Raw genomic sequence first — 20,798 nt, 5'->3', positions numbered from 1 at the left:
GTGTGTGTGTGTGTGTGTGTGTGTGTGTGTGTGTGTGTGTGTGTGTGTGTGTGTGTGTGTGTGTGTAAGTAAGTCTTTGTGAGTCTGTACAGTTTAAGGCGGGTGACTTTGCCCGACTCTTCTCGCCTATCTGCGCAGGTTCATGTGTGTTTTAATGCTCTGAAGCATGATGTACAACCAGTGCGTGAATCAAATATCTATTTATACACACTGCGGTACAAGCTGTGTAATTATCGGTCCTCTCTGTGTGCGTGTGATATTTAAACACATGCGGAAAAAGCAGCTCAAAGCCCGATGTTGGTTTTGTTGAGCAGGTGAACCACTAGTTCCAGTCAACACCAGCCTACTGTACCAAAAACACAACTTATACTAGATGAAACGGGCATTACCAGGATAATTCATGCTGGTCTGACTAGCTCAGTGTTTTTGGGACAGATAGGCGGCACACGGGCTTAGACCAACATCCCACCAGCAAATGATCTAATGCTATAAGCTCTGTATGCATCGCTATGCAATCACTGGGTTTAATCATTCCAATAAAACGGGACATTAATCTGCAGCTGTCAGAGGCTATGGTCTTCCGGAAAGGCCTTCTTTAAGACTTTGGAACCCAGCAGCATGAATTTATACTCATTCAGCCACAAGAGCTTTAGTGAGGTCATGCAATGATGTTGGGAAAACAAGTGAAGTCCAAGAACTTGACCTTATGCTTGGTGCACAGGGGAATTGTCATGGTGAAACAGGAAGGGGTCTCACCCACAGAGTTCCCACACACATCGGAGCTTCTCTTGTTTTCTATTGTGCAAGTAAAGATTTCTTAGTTTAAACCAATCACAAACAACTAGTATTTAAAACATTTTGGGGGGAAAACATAACCTTTCAGGCATGAAAAAGAAAAGCTTCAGTAATGTTTTCTTTTTGGCAGGTTTTACTCACTGTTTTTTCAGAACCACTGACAGACTAATGTCATCAAAATATAATTTATAATTGGACGGAAATGCTGACAAATATATTAGATTATCGCTTTGTGTGAATTCCCATTTCAGAGGGATGCAACTGTCGTTCAGTTCTGATCCACAGTGGTTTGCCAGTACAGCTCAGGAACTTTTTCCAGCCTTCTGGTGACTGTTGTTTTGAAAAAGATGTTGTCCGCACAGAGGGAAAAATCAGGGAGTAAGAGTTGCTTCAGAGGTCCGGTGATCTTAGTCCAGAGGGCAGACTTCTGGTAATTGACTACTCATTTCTTTAAGTGGCCTATTGGCAGGGGCATTCAGTGCATTTGCCAAGGCATTAAAGATTTTAGCCTCTTTATCTTGCTTCTGTGTGTGTGTGTGCGTGTGTGCGCGCGTGCGTGCTTGTGTGTGTGTGTGTGTACAGATGGATGGACAGATAAAGCTTTAGTTGCTTTTTTCCTTTTCATATCAAATGTTGATTTCTTGTGGGCGAGGCTCATTTGAGCTGTGCACACACAGCCTTGCCGGGGAGAGCTCGTCTCCTTAAAATCAAAAACATCTCTCTTCCCCCCGTCTCTCTGTCAGCCTGTGTCCAATTCATTTTTAAAGAAACTCAGCTGGCACAGCTGCTCGGAAATGAAGAGAATTACCAAAGCACTTTGCACTGCATTACAACACAAGGAAGGTATTGGAGCACTGCAGTGACGATTATAGGGGTAATAACAATGTAACAACAATAGCTGACTCATGATTTCTAGTGTGACAGAATAAAGCATATCAACCATCTGACATCAGTTTAGATTGGAGTCTCACGTTTAGTATCTTCGTTAAAGCAACATTTTTTGAACTTTTACTGAAAAATCCAGACCTCGTGCATAACACGATAGCTCTCTGAACTTCATTAAGATTGTATGATTCATTCTCATTTGGAGCCAAACAAATTCAAATGGAGTCTGCTTTCTGACAGTTTATTGTTGTTGAGTAATGCAGCTGCAAAGCCTGCAGGCGATTCCACGGAACAACTTCATCAACAGAAACCAGTGTCAGTCGACATCCAACGCAACATTTCAAAATGTCTTATACAATGTCTGCACACAAAAATCATGATATTATTGAGGCTGGGAGAGTGGGTGTGATGTATATGTGATGTTGGTGGTAAATATTCTTGGTTGGTGTTTAGAAAAGAAAGCTGTTATTCTTTACGCAAGATGTACGCGTTACGCAGAGATATGATCTGTGACGGGATATTAACACTGGTTCACATAAAGTCAGATGTTTTGCATTTCCAATCACTGCCATCCACGCCTGTCTGTTCGATGTCACTGCAGATAGGAAAATCTATTTTCTGGCATTGCATGTAAATCTGAGGCGTGGTGGTTAGCTCTGAGGCTATGCAGCTAGAAGGCCATTGTTTGAGTTTGCACTTGGTGGTATTTTCAATTCAGCTTGCATGTTCTCTTTGGTTTTCTCCCGGCACGCGAGTGAAACCCCACAAGCTAAAAACAGATGAATGTTATTAATGACTTCCTGTTTGTGTGAATCTGTTGTTCATCTCCCTGAATCGTATGGAGGATGGACTTTATTAGTGGCTTCTCAGTTGGTAGAACCGATTGTTTTCCAGTCATTTTGTTGGTGGTCCAATTCCCCCATCTCACCCCTGCTGTGTGTCAAAGTCTCCATCGGGGAGGCACTGAACCGCAAGGTCCTTCCGATGGAGTGCAAGCACCTTGCATGGCAGCCGTCGCCATTAGTTACTCATCATTGCGTTGGGACTGCTGAAACAGCAGGAAAGTGCTTCATAAAAGTGACTACACACTCGCAGATGATATCTGTCATGGTAGTACCGTGAGTCAGGCTCGTGGATTGCCGATGTCATGGTCATGCGATCACTAACAGACGGCAATAATTTTCTCACAGTCCCGTGACGTACACGACAGCCGGCTTACTAAACCACACATCCACCCCCTCACAGGCTCAACACTATACCGGTACAACAACCAAACACGTTCACAAATTTGAATGGAGGTGAAACCCCAAAGAAAAATCTCCTACCGTCGCTGTGACATTGTGGCATTGCAAGATCATTGTCCCCATTTATCAGTGCATGATTCAACCACCGATTCAGAATAGGACTCCTCAGCTCGTACAGGCTATAGAAGCATAAAAGAAAAGTCAACTATTCATTTAAGGACTGAAAACCTGTCATTTGCCCAAAGTCACCTGGGTGTCGGCTCGAGCTCCCCACTCCTCTAACTGCGATCAACGTGCCATGGAAAACAAATCAAATATCATGAACATGTTGGGATTGAACAGTGGACATGTCGTAGCGAGGTTACAAGGCTGTGCAATACCTGCATGAGCAGATGTTATACATCACCACTGCAAAGTTATGACAAGAACTTTGCCCTTCACAAACTAGCTGACATACAGTGAATGTGAGGCTTTTGGGTGTCACGGGCCCTGAAACAGCTGCTCCCTTTGGTCACTACCCAGAAGTATGCTTCTGTTGTGGCTAAACAAGCAAACACTGTCCAAGAAAAAAGTAAAATCGCACCATAAAGAGACTGTGACTCTGACAAACTCAGTCTCCTGAAGCTTTTTAGTAACGGTGGACTTGAAAATAAGGATGGAAGACTGTTCCTCCAATCACTTATAGACTCGAACACCTTAGAAAAACAGCACTTCAGGGAAGTATGAAGAGGGAGAATGATTACAAGGACTACCGCCATGCATTTTATTAGGACATATTGAAAAACATCCAAACCTGTCCTTCAGTCAGCTCTCATTGTTTTTCCTTCTCTCCACTTCAGCACTTATGTCAGCATCTTGTCTGTTTTTTTTTCCATCTTGCCCCTCTCTGTCTCTTTTCTCACTTTCGGCATTTCTGCTTTGCTCTACTTCCCTCCATACTGCTCTCATTGTTTTTTTTTTTTGTTTTTTTTTGCACTTTCCATCTTTTTGCCCCCTTTTCTAAGTCACCCTGTCATCTCCCCTCATTGCGCCCATCTATCTATATATGCTTATTTCTGCCACGTCCTTCGCTCACCTCTCACTCTCTCTTTCTCCATCTTTTATTCTCTTTCCCTCTGTTTTTCTGCCTATACTTTCCTTCTAGCTTTCCCTCACGCGTCACCCCGACTCTCTATTTTTCTCTTCCTGGCAAATCATCATTCCTTTTTCTTTTGTTGTCAGCAGTGATGCTGCTGGCCCTTTCTGCAAGCTCGCTCTCTCTCTCTCTCTCTCTCTCTCTCTCTCTCTCTCTCTCTCTCTCTCTCTCTCTCTCTCTCTCTCTCCTCCTTCTTCTCTCCATCTCTCCATCTCTCCCTCTCTCACCCCTCTCTCAGCTTTCTTTTTCGAAGCGCAGTTCCAGTGGCAGGGTGGGGCGGCTGCCTTGGCGCCTCACTGCTGCTGCAGACACTCTGCTGAGCTGTGGTGCTGTGTGTGTGTGTGCGTGTGTGTGTGTGTGTGTGTGTGTGTGTGTGTGTGTGTGTGTGTGTGTGTGTGTGTGTGTGTGTGTGTGTGTGTGTGTGTGTGTGTGTGTGTGTGTGTGTGTGTGTGTGTGTGTGTGTGTGTGTGTGTGTGTGGTGCGGGGGTCTAGTTTGTGGTGGATGACAACTCGGAGGGGGATTGTCTGAGCCCTGAGCTAACTATGTTTGACAGGCAGCAGTGCAAGGGTGGGGTGGCAGGGTGCTGGTGGTCGTTTGAGAGGTACTCGACGTGAGTGGGGGTGTGGGGGGTGGCTGTTTTGGGCTCCCACAGTCCCCCACACACACCCTCCATCTTCATAAAAAAAGGCGGGCTGGAGAAAAACATAAAGGCTAAAGAGTTTGTTTGCGCTAAATTGGCAGGTGGGGGGTGCCTAAATCCCAAATCCAATCCCAAGCAGCACTCCACCCTCCACCCCTGTAGATTATAAGTGATTTGTTCAGCGCGCCCTAAATGACAGGACAAACAGAATGTGAATTGCAACAACCTGTCCCTTATTAAGGGCTGCGACGCTGGGAAAACCAAGCGGAAAACTAAACCTTTCGCTACACCCTCTCTGCACTTGACAAGCTGGAGAAATGTTTATTTGAAAGTGAAAAGGAGGGGGCTCTGCCACTTAAAATAAACAAATTGTGAAACATCACTCATGTTTTTGTTCAGTTAATAAGGCAAATTGTTGAAATGTCTGATTGGAACGTTAAACCTTTCACATTCTGGGAGGATAAGAACTCGCACAAACAATGATAAAAAGATAAAAAGAGTGGGGGAGAGGGAAGCCTGTAGATGTAGAGGTGGGCAGAAGGGCACAAGCACATACCCCCACGCATGCACTCACACAAACACACACAAACACACACACCCAGGGGGATGGGTGGTAGTTGGGGGGACAGCTGGGCATAGATGGATGGTGTGGGGGAGGCTGCTCTGTATGTGTCAGGGTGTGTGTGTGTGTGTGTGTGTGTGTGTGTGTGTGTATATACGTCTTGCTGAATGTGTCCTCTGCATGCTTTGCAAGAAAGCGTGCTTGCATATGTTTGCATGTTTGACTTCTGTGTCCGAGTGGATTAGTTATATATTTCAGGCCCATTTCAATGTATTTATGAGATGCTGTAGGAGCAGGTGTTGTTTGTGCATGACGAATGTGTATGTCCTACAGTGTGCCTGTGCTATTAGACCATGCTCCTGTGTACAATTCAGCGGGTGGGGTCAGGGGGTGGGGGTGGAGGAGGGATGGGTCGGCATTCTTGCAGTGCATTGCCAGTGGATGCCTCCGTGTAGGGTTAATGGCCTGTATCATACCGTGCCATATCAAACTGCTCACCGTTGGCTGAGTTTCCCATCAAATGTGTGCGGCATCGGCAGCTCCATGACACATGACTGTGTCTGTCACACGCCACGGCCCTGCACCCGGCACGTCAATGGAGTGTGGACACGCATACAACGGCGCCCTCCCCAGCACGGATGTGCACGCGGCCGCCACCACATGCAGATAAAAACCATCTCATAAATCACAGAGATACACATACTTCAACCCACACGCTTGCACACAAACAGATAAATTCCTTTCCTGAAAGAAAAAGAAAAAAACAAATACAATGACACTCGAGCACGAACACAGACTTACATGCAAACAGTTCCACACCAACGTTGATAATAAGATTGTGGCTCACACACACACACACACACACACACACACACACACACACACACACACACACACACACACACACACACACACACACGCACGCACGCACGCACGCACGCACGCACGCACACGCACACGCACACGCACACGCACTCGCACGCACAATCCAAATCACAGTTAGATAATTACTTTCTTGCAAGGCAACACCTACACGCTCACACTGGCCTACATACATACATACCACACAAGCACAAGTATGTGGATAAAAATCTTATCAAATAACTGTGGTGTGTGCCGCCGAAGACACACATACACACATGCGTATCAGTAAATAAAGTTCATTAACCTGAGTTAATTAGCAGCATCGCTGCAACGCTGCCCTGGGAGAACAAAATAAGGAGGGAAAGAAGGAATTAGGGATGGTGAGAAATAAACGACTTGATCAGGAATCCAGGAGGAGGGGGAGGAGGCTCGACAGAAGGGCGAAGAGGTTAGGGAGGACGAGAAGAAACCGAGGAGGACATAGAGGCAGATGGAGAGAAGGAGGGGGGAAAAGATGGAGGGAGACAGATGGAGGAAGCAGGAAAAAGAGGTTGAGCACAGAGCATAGCCAAGGTGGGTTGAATTTTTCACTGTCGGCTCTTCTTAGGGAGAGAACCACGTAGAATAGAGAGGAAACATCTTTCAAGAAATAGTTTATTTTTGGGAGTGAAATGAAACCACGTATTGATATTATGTCTGTGTGCTTAGTATATGTTGTACACATGATGTTGTACAAATGATTAACATTATTATTTAAAGGTGAAGTTCAATTATGAAACTAGTAATTTCGCACATATTCTCCAGATATAACTACTGACATATAAGTGCATGATTTAGCCCCTGTATGATCACTGAGGAACAAAATGTGGCTCCTTCACTGTCCTGTAAAGACAAGATTAAGTGTCACTAAGTGGATGTATTGAGAGACTTAGATCAGCCCCCACAGATCACTGTGTTCATCCATCCAGTGGAAAAACTGCCCCACTTTAAACAAAAAAAGTTGCGTCTAAAGCCCTTTTCCCACAAGTCACCTTGATTAAATAGCCAGCGTTCAAACTGTGAATGTGGTCAGCTATTTGCAGTATTTATGTTCCACTTTAATACAAATTAAAGTTGTATCTCTGCAAAATATCTCCAGAGGCCAGAGAAGCCATTTGAAACAGGCACAAGATCATCAGCACATAAAGTTTGAACATGACAAGTTGTGTTATGAAGAGCATCATAGCAAATGTTTGTTTATCACAGTAATTGCTGCATAATTTCCTGTTTAATAACCAAGTGATTGATTGATTAGTCATTACAGTTCCACCAGAACACGAAGGAAACGCTTGGCTTGGGCACGACACGCTGAATTTCTGTCCAAATCACTGGGCATTCTGGTGTTTGGCTCCAATAATTCATCTATGGATCCGACGAAAACAATAGGCCTATTTTTCCCAAAATAAGAATAAAAACCTATAATTATTCCTTGATCTACCCCTCCCCTTCACTTTTTCGTCATTGCAGAGCCCTTCAGGCTCAACTCACTTCCTCTGTTGTCACACTGGCTTCTTCTCTCCTCTCCCTCCCATTTTCACACGCGCAGTTTCCCAACTCGTTTTGTCACCCACCCCTTTTCACATACCCCTAACCATCCATCTTTCCACGCTCTCTCTCTTTCTCTCTCCACCTTCTTCCCTCCCTTGACTTGATACCCAAGTCAGCCTTCCACTTCTGTGTTCTCTCACCTTGTTGCTGGCTGGTGAAAGTGTAAATTGTGTTACTTTAAATACCCATGTTTTCTTTGGGCTTACGGCTCGAGGGGGTTGGGGTGGTGGGGAGGGTGGTGGGGAGGGTGGTGGTGTAAGGGGTGGATGCGCGGAGGGAAGTAAGAAGAGCAAGCCTCAGTGTTTAACTTAACGTCTGCTAAGGATAGATAGGTCTTTTCTTTCTTTTTTTCTTTCTTTTTTTTTTGCAGCTCGGGTATTTAGCCCAACTTAACCGTTTAAACTCTGGCTGAACTTTTTTTTTCTTCACCATTTAACTTTGCTCTTAAGGAGCTTCAAAGGTAATAAGGGCAGCTGTATCTGTATCTGCAGCTTAATGGGCTCATACGTGGGTGGTGAGTGACTCTAGCACACTGGTGTGAACCCCGTTTCGACCAGCAGATGGGTCAGATGTGCCACCTAAGAATATATCATAGTTTTACAACCAAACAAAAACTACTTATTTATTCATTTCACATTGGCAGCCATTTTGATCATCACTTCTTCCAGTCCAGCTTCATCCATCCATCTATCCTCTCCAGCTGGGACCGATCCCAGCTGACCATGGGGAAAAGCAGGATGCCAGTCAATCACTGGGCACATTGACACATACTGGCAAATTTAAGAGCACTATTCACAAACTTTCTCAAATCATCTTAGGCCCTGTTTACACGTCAACAAGTGAAAACGGAAAACCTTTGTCCGTTTACCTGACAATGGTGCTCGGAGCCCCTGAAAACGCAACTTTTTGAAAATGCTCTGACTCAGTGTCGACGGCAGAAACACTGCTATTGCGCAAGTGCACCACGACTGGAGTAAATACTTTTTTTTCACATGCGCGAATACATGGATAATAATAATATCGGCCTCAAGTGTCATGACTCCGAGTCTGTAGTCTCCCCGGACTTGGCAGTTTTATAGATGAGAGTCACCCGGGATGGCAATCCAACTTCATCGCCAGTCCAAATGAACGTCCATGTAGTCCCGTTGTTCTCTGCTTGCGTGTTTGTGGTTTCATTGCAAAAGCAACCAACTGCACCTACTGGTGGTCCAACATGAAAACTACATCGAAAAATCCACATCCACGCAGAGAGAACATGCAAACTGTGCACAGAAAGACCTCCACTCCCAGACTCGAACTCTCATTGAGAGGCGAGGCTGCTCACTACTCCACCACCGTGCCACCCCGACTGCATCAATAGAAATAACATTAAACAACATTTTCCTCATGCAGTTGAATTCTACTCACATCACGCACCAACTTAATTAAAGAAAACTTATCTGTAATTAATATTTGACCGATAGTGCTAACAAAATTGCCACGCTCATATACTGTACAACATCGAACAATTTGTATGCATTAGTGGAGCTTTGCATTTAAAATGCAGAGTGCTATTTAATCATCATTAAAGCATTGTAGGCCTTATGCTCCATAAGAGGGGGATTAACCTTTGTTTATTAGCTTGAAGTTATTGATGCAGAAAGTTTATGGAACAATCTCAAACCTCAGTCTGACGGGCCAGCTGCCGACTGCCACTGGATCAGGGAGAACTTAAATGCCTTGCTCGAGGACACTGCAGCAGTGTTAATGAACATGCTACGAGTACTGCTTCCAAATCCCCTCTGCCCTTCCATGGATCGAATCTGCAATCTTCCCCACTCCCTCTCACTTCTCTCACCTTTAACGAACCAGCGTCCGCGATCAATAATCCTAAATGAAAATAAAAGACAGAGCAATGACCAGATAACCAAAAGAAAAACAAATGTGTGAAATGACAAGGACCGCTACATTTATGGAATTTATCCTCTTTGTCTCTGGGGGCACAACGACGGATCATTATTTCTTACAAGAGCAAGGTTAGTTGAGCCCACAAGACATTTAATCTGGGCTGTTTCCAATTTTAGACTAAAGAGTTTTCAAGGACTGACTTCTCGTGTTTCAGGATGAATTTTGAAGAAACATACATGAGATGATACCAAATTCATCAGAAATATTCTCACCGGATGTGATCCTGAAGTCACGAAAAAGAAAGATCGATGTGGGTTTGAATATATCTATTCAAATGATGGTGGGAAGAGACAAACAGGCAAAAATATCTCTGGTTCAGGAGACTTCTATGTGTGGAGTTTGCATGTTCTCCCTGTGAGTGCAGCGGTTTTCTTCTGCAACTCTGGTTCCGTCCCGAAATCCAATGACGTGTTTGAGGTTAATTGTTGATCAATTGCTACTCCCACTGTTGATGTTTATGGTGTATTGTTCTCTGTGTGTGGTTTCATTACGAAAAATAAACTGAAAATGCACCCACTAGTGGCCCAACATGAAAACTGCATAGTTTTCGGCTTTTCTGCCGTTTACGTGTGAGCGTACATCGTTTTCAAAACGTTGCAACAAAAACGCATTTTTACTTGTAACTTTGTCGTGTAAATGGAGCCTCACTTCTTCCATAATCAGCTGGGACATACTTGAGCCCTTCAACACCTTAAAGTTGGATTAACAGAATAATAGATGGAAGAATGGATGGCAGTGAGAATAATATTTATGAAATATCCCATAAGAAGAGGATTCTTACTGTTAGAAAAGCTGTGTTTGGAATTTAATTGGTGACAAAGGGATGAATCTCGACGACTTCTTGCAATTAAGCAGCTTTAAAAAAAAAAATTCTCCCTGAAGAGGTTTTAATTGAGCAGTGGTATTGTTATACCAGAACTAATGTGACACTGAGCTTCTCACACAGAATGTTCCAGGTCAGAAATGCCAGCGCTCCGCGGCAGCCAAAGACTCGGCCTAACTTTGGCGAACTTGTCGGAGCTCATTGTGGTTTTCTTGATGAGTGATGTACTGGGACAGCCAATTTTCCCAACGCGTTCAAGCCAAGTGGAGGAGCTCCTGTGATCAGCCGCAAGAATTAGCACAAGATGCTATTACAGGACACACTAATCCGCGGTGAACTTGACCACACATTCAGCCCTGAGCCATCATGGTACTTAGATAAACTAACCACAAGGTCAGAGCTGAAGTGAAGCACCAGAGAGCAGGGGGAGCGACTTCCTGACAGGACTGTGGAAGTCTCAGCGTGACTGGCAAACACCGGCTGCACCTTTCAGAGCTGTTATTGCACTGAATCCTCATAGCCCAGAGGCAAACCTAAAAGATTTCTTCCCGATGTTTTCTGAGATGCTGAACTGGCTGTCCAGTTTTAAATTTACAAAGAGAAACACCGGCCCATAGTTCCCCGCCCAATCCTCTCTGCTCATGTACTGCAAATGTGAGCTTTTGATGCTACACGCAGTGAGTTTGCTCGCCTCCTCTTCTGCATCCTCCCATCGTCTCGCACCCCTCCCCGCTCGCATGTGTTGATAGGAGTTCCGCTGAAGCGCACTTAAGCAGATGTTCTTCCAGCAGGAAGAAGAGGGAAAAAAAAAACAACAACTATCAATTCCACCGCCGGTGCAAGGATGTGATAACGCACCACACCGAATATAAACCTGTCTCCCGCTTGACAATTTGGTTCCAATTAAACTATTTATACATGCCGTATTTTCAGGGGTGAGGGGACTGCTTTGAGGCATATCTTCTTAAGAGATGTTCCCTCGTTTGGCTTGCTCTTGTCGTCAATTATGCTATATTTTTGTTTTTCTTGAGATTAGGTTGAGTGAGCACTGACACGTTTAGAAGTGAACGTGGAGGGGGAGAGAGAGAGAGAGAGAGAGAGAGAGAGAGAGAGACAGAGAGCGCAAAACACGGTCGGGTGCACTCGAGGCCGCGGTAACTCAACACAGCAAAAGAAAAAGGAAAAAAAAAAAAGGAACACAGCGACCACGTTGCCACTTATCATAACGAGGGGCTGTATATTTCAGTGTACATCTCTTGTTCTGAATCACAAACTCGTTTGACACCCTCACTGAATGCAAAGCCGAATTAGCCTGCACCATCACCCGTTATCAAGGGAGCACTGTTAAATACCATAATTTGAGCTAATTTGAATACTGTTACACACCCAGACAGTTCACTCTTCAGTGATTTTTGTGGTATTCCGGTTTCAGCAACAGCCTTTCGATTCCCTTCATTATGCCGGGTCATTTGTATTCTCGTTCCCTTTCCCTCTGACCTGCTCATTTCCATAATGCCTGTCCCGTTTGAGCTTGTTCCGTACCAGGCGATACATATGCATGACGTTAAAAACGGACACCGATATTGACAAAAGAGGGTTAGATCGCCATTAGAGGTATGAGACAGTGCTCTTGTTGTTGCTTTGACCTGTCGTAAGCCACTGTCTGCCACCGCCTCTTCATCTCTGCTGGTCCCTCAGGTCTATGGATGCCAGGGCTACTACTGACTCATTGCTCTTACATTGGCCTCGCAGACATACGGCCAGATAGCCATTTGTCTGCTTTTTTTTGTCCCCCTGACAGCACGTCCGCGTGCGCGTGCATTGTGTCTGTGCTTTCAGAAAGACAGATAGAGATATATAGATAATCTGACAAGCAGAGAAAGAGCTGGGCGGAGGGGTGGGGGGTGGGTGGGGGTGTGGGGGGAGATAGGGAGAAAGAGGGAAAGCGAGCCGAGTAATGCATTTTGTGGGTTTATCTGATTTGTGTGTTGGTGTGTGCGACTATTTTTGCTCCTGTTTTCATATGAGAGCAGTTCCCCTCTCTCACTTGTCTCAGTTACCTCTGTGTGTCTTATTAAATTGTTCCCCTCTGTCTTCTCTTTACGCAGAAGATGACCCCTTACAGCCAGTGACCTCAGATGAGACGGTTTCCGTGGGCGGCACGGTGACGCTGACCTGCCGGGTGGAGGAGAGCGACAACTCCTCGCTGCAGTGGTCCAACACCGCACAGCAGACCCTGTACTTTGGAGAGAAGAGAGGTAAGAGGCAGGGAAGTACAGGAAATGAGAGAAACTTCAAAAAGAAGATCTGCGGCAAGCTGTGTTCAGAAGCTGCTGGTGGGCTTTGCCAAATATGATTTGGGGAGTGCATAAATGCCTTCTCAATGAACTTCACTGGAAGCGTACTGCCAATACTTGCACCACAGAGGCGCCATAAAGAGGAGGTAGCTGGCTGTTGAAAACACAACTCCCTGACAACCGTGACACAGTTTCCCGTGTCAACTTTAAGCGACAAAAGCACTGCTTTATAATTAGTGGAAAGATGACGGTGAATTATGTTCTAAAAGAAGACGGTAAGTAGGAAAGCATACAAGAGATGTGAAGAGTTCACAGTGAGAATGTAAAAGAAACTCCACGAACCCATTCACTCACCTGGGTTTCTCAAGATTTCATGGAAATGTTTCAGTGTTTATCTTGCAGTTGTACAATTAAGACTGAAAAAGACAAGAAACAAAAAAAGAATGGCTTACATTGATCGCAGTGATGAGCTAAACAAGAAAGGTGTGAATGCTTTTCATGAATGGACTATAAGTGAGACAAACTTTTATTTTGGTATTCATCCACACAGATCAAGTAGAGCTGACACAAGACACAGACTTGCCTGTTGCCTTGTGTTGGATGTGGGAGGCCCTGCAGCTCTCGTTTGGATGAAATGGTTCGATAATATCCCGTTTCCACGGCAACGTTTAAAGGTTTTGTGTTTTGGTTTCAGAAGAGTTTCACGTTTACACAGCAACGTTTTTAAAACGATGTAGTTTTTTTGTAGGGCCACTAGTGGATGCTGTTGTTTGTTTTTGTAATGAAACCACACACACATGCGCAAAGAAAACAATTCACTATAAACATTAGAAGAAGTATTTACTAAGGCTGCTGTGCACAGGTGCAGTAGCTGCATTTCCAATGTTTTCAGAAAGTTCCACCCTGGAAGCCGTTTTAAAAAGTTGGGTTTTAAGTGGCTTCGAGTTCCACAAAACGCAACGAAAGTTTTGTGTTTTCCCTTCAAATCATTGCCGTGTAAACAGGGCCCTAAGTTGGATAGATGAGAGATTAAGTGGCTGATCTCTTCAGGTATCAGATAAACGTTGCTGTTGCACCATTTTCTGGGTCAACAGTCCAGGACGACGATGTTAATGTTCACCTTAGCCGCGGTTATATATATAATCAAGAACAGGCAGTGTAAGGCCACTCTGCATTAAAGAAGTGATGCCTTTGTCTTGGAGCCGCATCCAGTTTTTGTCTGTATCTTGATGGATTGTCCTCGAACAACTTGCGGAAGTGAATTAAATAACAGGTTTTCTCAAGTGTCTCTGGTGCATTTACACAAGCTATCTGATCTGCCTGAAAACATTCCTCTCGAGGTAAACGGCCTTAAGAGGCACGATGCTGCCAACATACTTCGCTGAAGCATAATGCATGAGTATGGTTTTCAGAAGCTTTATTTGCAAATAGAAATGTTGGTCGGTGCACTGTTTCCGAACAAGGCTTTGATAATGAGCACCACTTTGGGTCAAAAGCTTTGTTCAAGAGAAAAAGAAGGCCTGGAAAAAAAAGGCATCAGGAGATTGAGATAGCACTCAGCATGTTACTGTAATATTGCAGAGCTCCAAAAATGTTCCAGAATTGTGCAGAAAAAAAAAAAAAAAATAGGCATGTAAACAAGCCTCTGAGCTTAATGAGATTTACTGTAGCTCCTTTTTTCTTTTTTTAAGAGAATCTGTTTGGAGTTTTTCATAACTTGGGGTGTGCCTTTTGATGGCCTAACTAGATGGTGAGCCAGACAGGCTTTTCATGATATTTTGAAAAGAGTGACTTCCCACTCCTTGATGCACCCTGTATTTGAAAGGAGGGGGGGAAAAAAAGTGAGGTGAGAGGTGCAAGTGGCAGAAAAGAGACAAGCTTGCAAATAGCAACTGGCATTATGAACACAGAGTTTCAGTTCTAATGATTAGGGTGAATGTGTTGGCTCAAACCCAGGGTTCAAAACATTGTCAGCAGTAAAACGGAGTGTGCACAGCAGTGAGTGTGAAGGCCGTAGCTAGATAGATCTATATATCTTCACACAAATGAGTTGGAAAATACCCGATCTCTACCATCTTGCCATAGACCGTTCACCTGAAGTTGGTGCCAGTTCTCACAATGAATGAAATAATGTGCAATTTTGTTATATTTAGTACAACGGGATAATGTGGATTAGTAATAGTCATTTTAGATTGAGTTCAAAAACTACTGGCGAATATAGAAACCATCATGACTTTCTGAGTGAGTCAAGAAACATCAACTATATTTATGTTTCTCTTATGTTCACAAACTGTGACATCCTGGGAGTAAAGCTTGTGGTTTTTATGTTATCTGATTTCCTCAGTGGCCTGGTTGTTTTTGCTGGATATTTATTCTTGGAGTGAGTGTCAATGAACTGTAACTACAACATGAGACAGACAGACAGACAGACAGACAGACAGACAGACAGACAGACAGACAGACAGACAGACAGACAGACAGACAGACAGACAGACAGACAGACAGACAGACAGTGGCCAACAATGACTATTTCGTGGCCATTAAGTACAATTTGGTGGCTTCAAATTACTATTGATGGCTATTTTGTGGCCACAAAACATTATAATGTAGCCTCAAATCATTATTTCGTGGCCACAAAATAAAAACTTATGGCCACAAAATACCATGTCTTGGCAAATAATAATTTAAGGGCACATTATAGTATTTTGTATTCATCAAATAGTCATTTGAGGCCAGAAAATACTATATTGTGGCCGCATTATTGTATTTCCTGGCCTCAGAAAACGTATGTCATGGCCACGAAATAATAATTTGAGCCACAAATAAAACAACTGTATAGGGTGGGTGGTATAGTGTAAGTGTCTGGGGCACCATATATATATATATATATATATATATATATATATATATTTGACTCAGTGAGAAAAATATTCAGAAAATGATGGTTAGTAACAGAGCAATTCCCTATAAAGGCTCAATAAAGTCGTATTCTATTCTATTCTATTCTATTCTATTCTATTCTATTCTATTCTATTCTACCGGCACATAAGTAAACTCAATGGGATCTCTATCTTTTTGTTGTTCCACTCTTCAGTGATCCACCATGACACAACAGACTTGATATTTGGGAGCGACAAGAGTGGTGCAGATGGATGGATGGAGGCAATTAGAAATGAGGCGCGCGTGTGTGTGTGTGTGTGTGTGTGTGTGTGTGTGTGTGTGTGTGTGTGTGTGTGTGTGTGTGTGTGTGTGTGTGTGTGTTTGTGTTGGGGGGGGGGGGGGGGGGGGGGCAGAAAGAGATGGGAGAGACCTCCCTTCTGCACCAACACACTGTCAACTTTGAGAGCAGAATTAAAACAATCGAGAGAGAGAGAGAGAGAGAGAGAGAGAGAGAGAGAGAGAATGGCAAAAGTGGAGATGGATAATGGCTGAGAAGTTTTCATTTGCCGAGGGCCAACGCTTTTTGCAACAGACAATTTGGAAAACACAAAAAGGCGAGAGGGGGTGAGGGAGGGAGGGAGGGAGGGAGGGAGGGAAAGAATTGAGAGATGAGCAAGTCCAGATGGAGCATCAACCACAGTGGAGAGAAAGGAAACACAAAGCGAGGCTGATCTCTGCAATGATGCAACACTTGAAGGCTGACCGCTACTTTAGAGGAAATTGAGAAGAGCATTGAAGAAAGAGGAGAAGGAGGTGGTGGGGGAGGGGGCACAGGAAGAAGATATGAGAACGACGAGGTGGAGGCAAGAGACTCCCCGTTGCAGTGGTCCAGTGTGCGCAGCAGATGTTGAGGCTCGTGCAGAATTAATCTCCTCAACCATGTCAGCTGTTTAAAGTGCACCTGATGGAAAGAGGAAGAAGAAAAGATTCTGTGATTTCAACCACTTCAGCCGAAGGCTATGTTTTGAATTTCCTTCATGTGGAGGAAAAAAAAACAAAATCCCCACACCTGTGAGCTGTAAAGACAAATCAATGAGCTTGCAAGGCGCTCGCTTACTCTACAGAACAGGCGGGAACTGCAGAGTCAGATGATAATCTGGTTTTGATGGGTATATAAACTCTGATGAAAGCGATTGTTTCGAATTCAGAGAAGTTTCAGAAGTTTGCCAATTTATAAAAGAAAAGTCTTCTTTAAGTTGGCAAGAAGAAGATCGATAAATTCTTGCTTGGTAATTTACAGTAACTGTTGAGCCAAGAAGTGAAAGGCAAAGGGAAGATCGGACATATCAAGAAGGTTCAATAAAAGGATGGTCGGCTCTAAAAACCCGGGCATGATTGTGGGAAAAAAGTCAGTGAGAAATTCTTCAGTGCTCTACTTTGGAAGTGATAGATCGAGACAGAGCGGCGAGTCATCGATGCAGTTGGCCGGAACAGCAAAGCACCGGCAGTGTGCTTCAGAGCTGAGACAGCAAGATGTAGGGGGATAAGAGGAAGGGGGAAAAGAAGAAATGGAAAGTGGAATATAATAAAAAAAGAAAAAAAAAAAGACAGTTGATTGAAGCGAGCGGGAGAACAAAAAGGTGACGGGGACTGAGAGAAATCAGAACTTCTCACCGTGGTGTTCTAGCGGAGCACAGCATGGACGGGAGCTCCGGAGCCGGAGGAGTGAGGGATGGACCAACAGCCTGGCGAGAGATTGAAGAAGAAGAAGAAGAAGGAAAATGATGAGCGACAACTCCTCACGGTTACGGCAGGCACACTGCGGAGTGGAGGCGGCATGATGGAGAAGGCAGGGGATAAACGGACAGAGGACAAACTATACAAGATTGCTTTCCGTTATTACTTTAAACTTAATCTAAACAGGTATTAATGGTACATTAAAAGGGGGGGGGGGTTGGAGGAATCACTTGGGGACATTACTAATTGAGCAATGCAGAAAAAGAAAAGATTGATGTGGTGAAAAAGTGAGTCTGGAAACAGAGAGGTCGACATTGTGTTACTTTGAAAAGAGTAATGAGTCTGTAAAAAAATGATGCAAGGGAATACAAGGCAGTAAACAGGCAAAGAGTCCTTGGATTTAATTTATTAGAAGAAAAAGTTCTCGTTTGCAAGTAATGTGAAAAACGGTGAAATATCGGAGCTCGCGCTGTGATGTATGAAAAGTTGATGTTTCCAGCATAATCACAGGGTTACATCAATTCGATCCATTTCTCTGCGGCACATTGAAAGCTCAAACTGACTTTTATTATTAATCAGGCAACCAAAACCCTTGATATCAGTTAAATCTGACCCTGCTTTACCAAGATGAGAGGTACTACAGTACGAGACAGAGACACTAAGACGGGAACATAGAGTGTGTACTTTTGAAAAATCTTTCTTTTTTAAAAGCTGAATTAAAAAAAGAAAAAGCAAAGGAACAGAACGAAGGGGACCAGTCTGGTTCCAATGGAGCAGAGCTAATGAGAGTCGCGCAAAACAGGAAATTAATTGTTCAGGGACATAAAGCCCAATTGTGTTTATTAAAGCAGATACAATGACCAAAAAGCAGGCTTTTTGCAGCTAATCCGGTCATATAATATTCCATGCATGAGCACTGAAACCAAAAGAACCTGTCACTCCATGGCAAAAAATAAATGATCTGATAACTGTTGCCAATACAGAATATTTTAATTCATTTTAAGTCCTTAATTCTAGATAATTTATTTTAAGACCCTTTAAAGGACACACAGATACCCCAGAGGCACCGTGTGGGAGTCGATGGATGCATGAGTGGAAGAAAAAAAAGAAGAAAAAAAAACACCCGTAGCTGCTAATAGAAGAGATTAGACAGCCAGGAAAGCACGAAAACAGATGGGTTCCCGCATTAGCGCTACCTGGAGACAGCGAGAGAGACTCAGACGGGAGGGAGACCGAGACAAGTGGAGAAACAAAAACACTGTTGTCAAGACAAGCAGGCAGGGACATACTTTACATATTTGATCTATTCATCATGGCGTCCATCCATCCTCTATATAACAAAAGGGGGCAAAAGGCAGAGCGCCAGGTGGACAGGTGGTCAGTCCATCACAGGGATAACGGATAGAAACACACACCTTCGTGCAAGTTAGAGTCACTGATTGACCTGGGAGACTGTGGGATGAAGCTGGATTACCTGAAGAGGAGAACATGCAAACTACAGAGGAAGCTGTGAGGCGACTCGGTGGGGGAGGCGGTGTCCTACTGGTCTAGTAACACTGAGGTAGTGATGGCGAAGGCCCAGCAGAGGTTACTTTTCCTGAGGGTCGTAAACACCCCGGAGGGGATCGCCAGCTCCAGATGCCTGAGAGGGACTAACGCCGTCCTCAAAGACCCCTCCAACACCATCTCATCACCTGTTCGAACTGATGCCTTCTGGCAAAGCGCGACAGGTCGATGAAGACCCGCACAGCCAGACGACTAAACAATTTTTATCCTTTAGAACATCCGATCATTAAATAACCGCTGACCTGGACAGTAGTGTTTTAATCTCCTCACATGTTCATCATTATTTTACAAATTGTCAATCCCTTACCATTTTACAGTTTATATACAGTATGTATATGATGTGTACTATTTATATTATGTGTACTGGTGTCTACGTTTACCATTTGTCTAATTTTCATTGACGCACAAAGGGATTTTTGTGGCCAGGAGATACTATATTGTGGCCCCAATTTAGTATTTGGTGGCCTGAAATTACTATTTGATGGCTATTTAATGGCTATGAAAGGCTATAATTTGGCCTCAAATTACTATTTGCCACAAATTAGTACGTTGTAGCCATGAAATAGTAATTTGAGGCTGCTAAATAGTATTTTAATGGCCAAGAAATACCAATTTCATTGCAAATCTATCTATCTATCCATCTATCCATCTATCCATCCATCCATCCATCCATCCATCCATCCATCCATCCATCCATCCATCCATCCATCTATCTATCTATCGATCCAGTAGTTTTTAAACTCAGTCGAAACAGACTATTACTAATTTACATTCTCACATTGCCCTCATTCTATTGCAATCCCTTATTTTTATTTTATTCATCGTGTGAACTGGAGCTCTCACCTCAGTTCAATGGTTTATGGTTAGATGCTAGAGATCAGGGATCTTTTAACCCATTTTTGTGTATAAATGTAGATCAAACAAATAAATGATGTGGGTATACTAATTACTCTTCACATTAGAAGTGAATGCAATTAAAAATCTACTAATAGATTCTATAACATGAGCTAAAATTTCAAAAAAAATAAATTCAAGATATATTTAGAGGTCCAGGATTTAACTGAGGATTACTGAGAGAAAACAAAATGTGTGGCTGCTGCCAGCGTATTGTTCATTAGAACAGGGGTTAATGTAATCATTTCCAAATATAGATCCTGTTTGGCTTCACTCTTCACTGGCCAGTTAATAAAATGATAATCCACTTTTCCGTATGTGATGTTTCACTCGACTTATTAGCTGCAGTGTGCTGTTTCTGGCCAAATGACATTATCACTACCTGGCTAATACAAACATATGGCCAGTGTGATAACGCCATAATTGCCATCATAAAGATGTGAATCCATCTTCTCTGTGGCAGTCGAACCTCGGAAACGTGGCCCGATGTTGGTTGATGGGAATATGAAAATGGGTTTTGTTCTGGCTGCTTCACAGTTCCCTCGATATGAAGATGTGTTGCCTCTTAGATGTTCTACTGTACGATAGTTTCTCTGCAATAAGTGTGAAATGTAATTTACAATTGTTTGGACAAACCCGAGAAACAATATGAGGCGGAGGATTGCAGTACTTTCTCACCCCAACAGAAGGTAAAATCAATATCTTCAAACCATTTTATAAAATGAGTTTTAAAAAATATATATTTTGCATGGAATGGCTGCAGAAATATGAAAATTACTTTCCCCCTATCTCAAAAGGATTATATGAAAGTAGAACAAATGGGATACTATATTTCCTTGTTAGCCAGAGATTAACTTTCAGCCACAAAAATGAGGATTCATATGGATATTTGTTTTGGTCTGTTGCTTGTGATTAAGAAATAAAATCTTTTGAGGCGAACC

At 43.4% G+C, this 20,798-nt stretch overlaps 1 protein-coding gene across 1 annotated transcript in view; it reads left to right on the top strand.

Moving 5' to 3' along the window:
* The window catches only part of cadm3 (cell adhesion molecule 3), a gene marked incomplete at its 3' end in the record, with an annotated part of 90,244 nt that overhangs the window by 26,627 nt on the left and 42,819 nt on the right, over positions 1-20,798 (top strand). Inside the window, exon 3 of the mRNA XM_080474219.1 lies at positions 12,592-12,741. Coding sequence (XP_080330345.1) covers positions 12,592-12,741 — 150 coding nt within the window. The remainder of the gene's footprint in view (positions 1-12,591; positions 12,742-20,798) is intronic.

This window comes from Lipophrys pholis (assembly GCF_963383615.2).
Source record: "Lipophrys pholis genome assembly, chromosome: 1".
In the NCBI taxonomy this organism is placed as follows: Eukaryota; Metazoa; Chordata; class Actinopteri; order Blenniiformes; family Blenniidae; genus Lipophrys; species Lipophrys pholis.
Note: the sequence above shows the minus strand (reverse complement) of the source record. Positions and strands in the feature narration are given on the sequence as shown.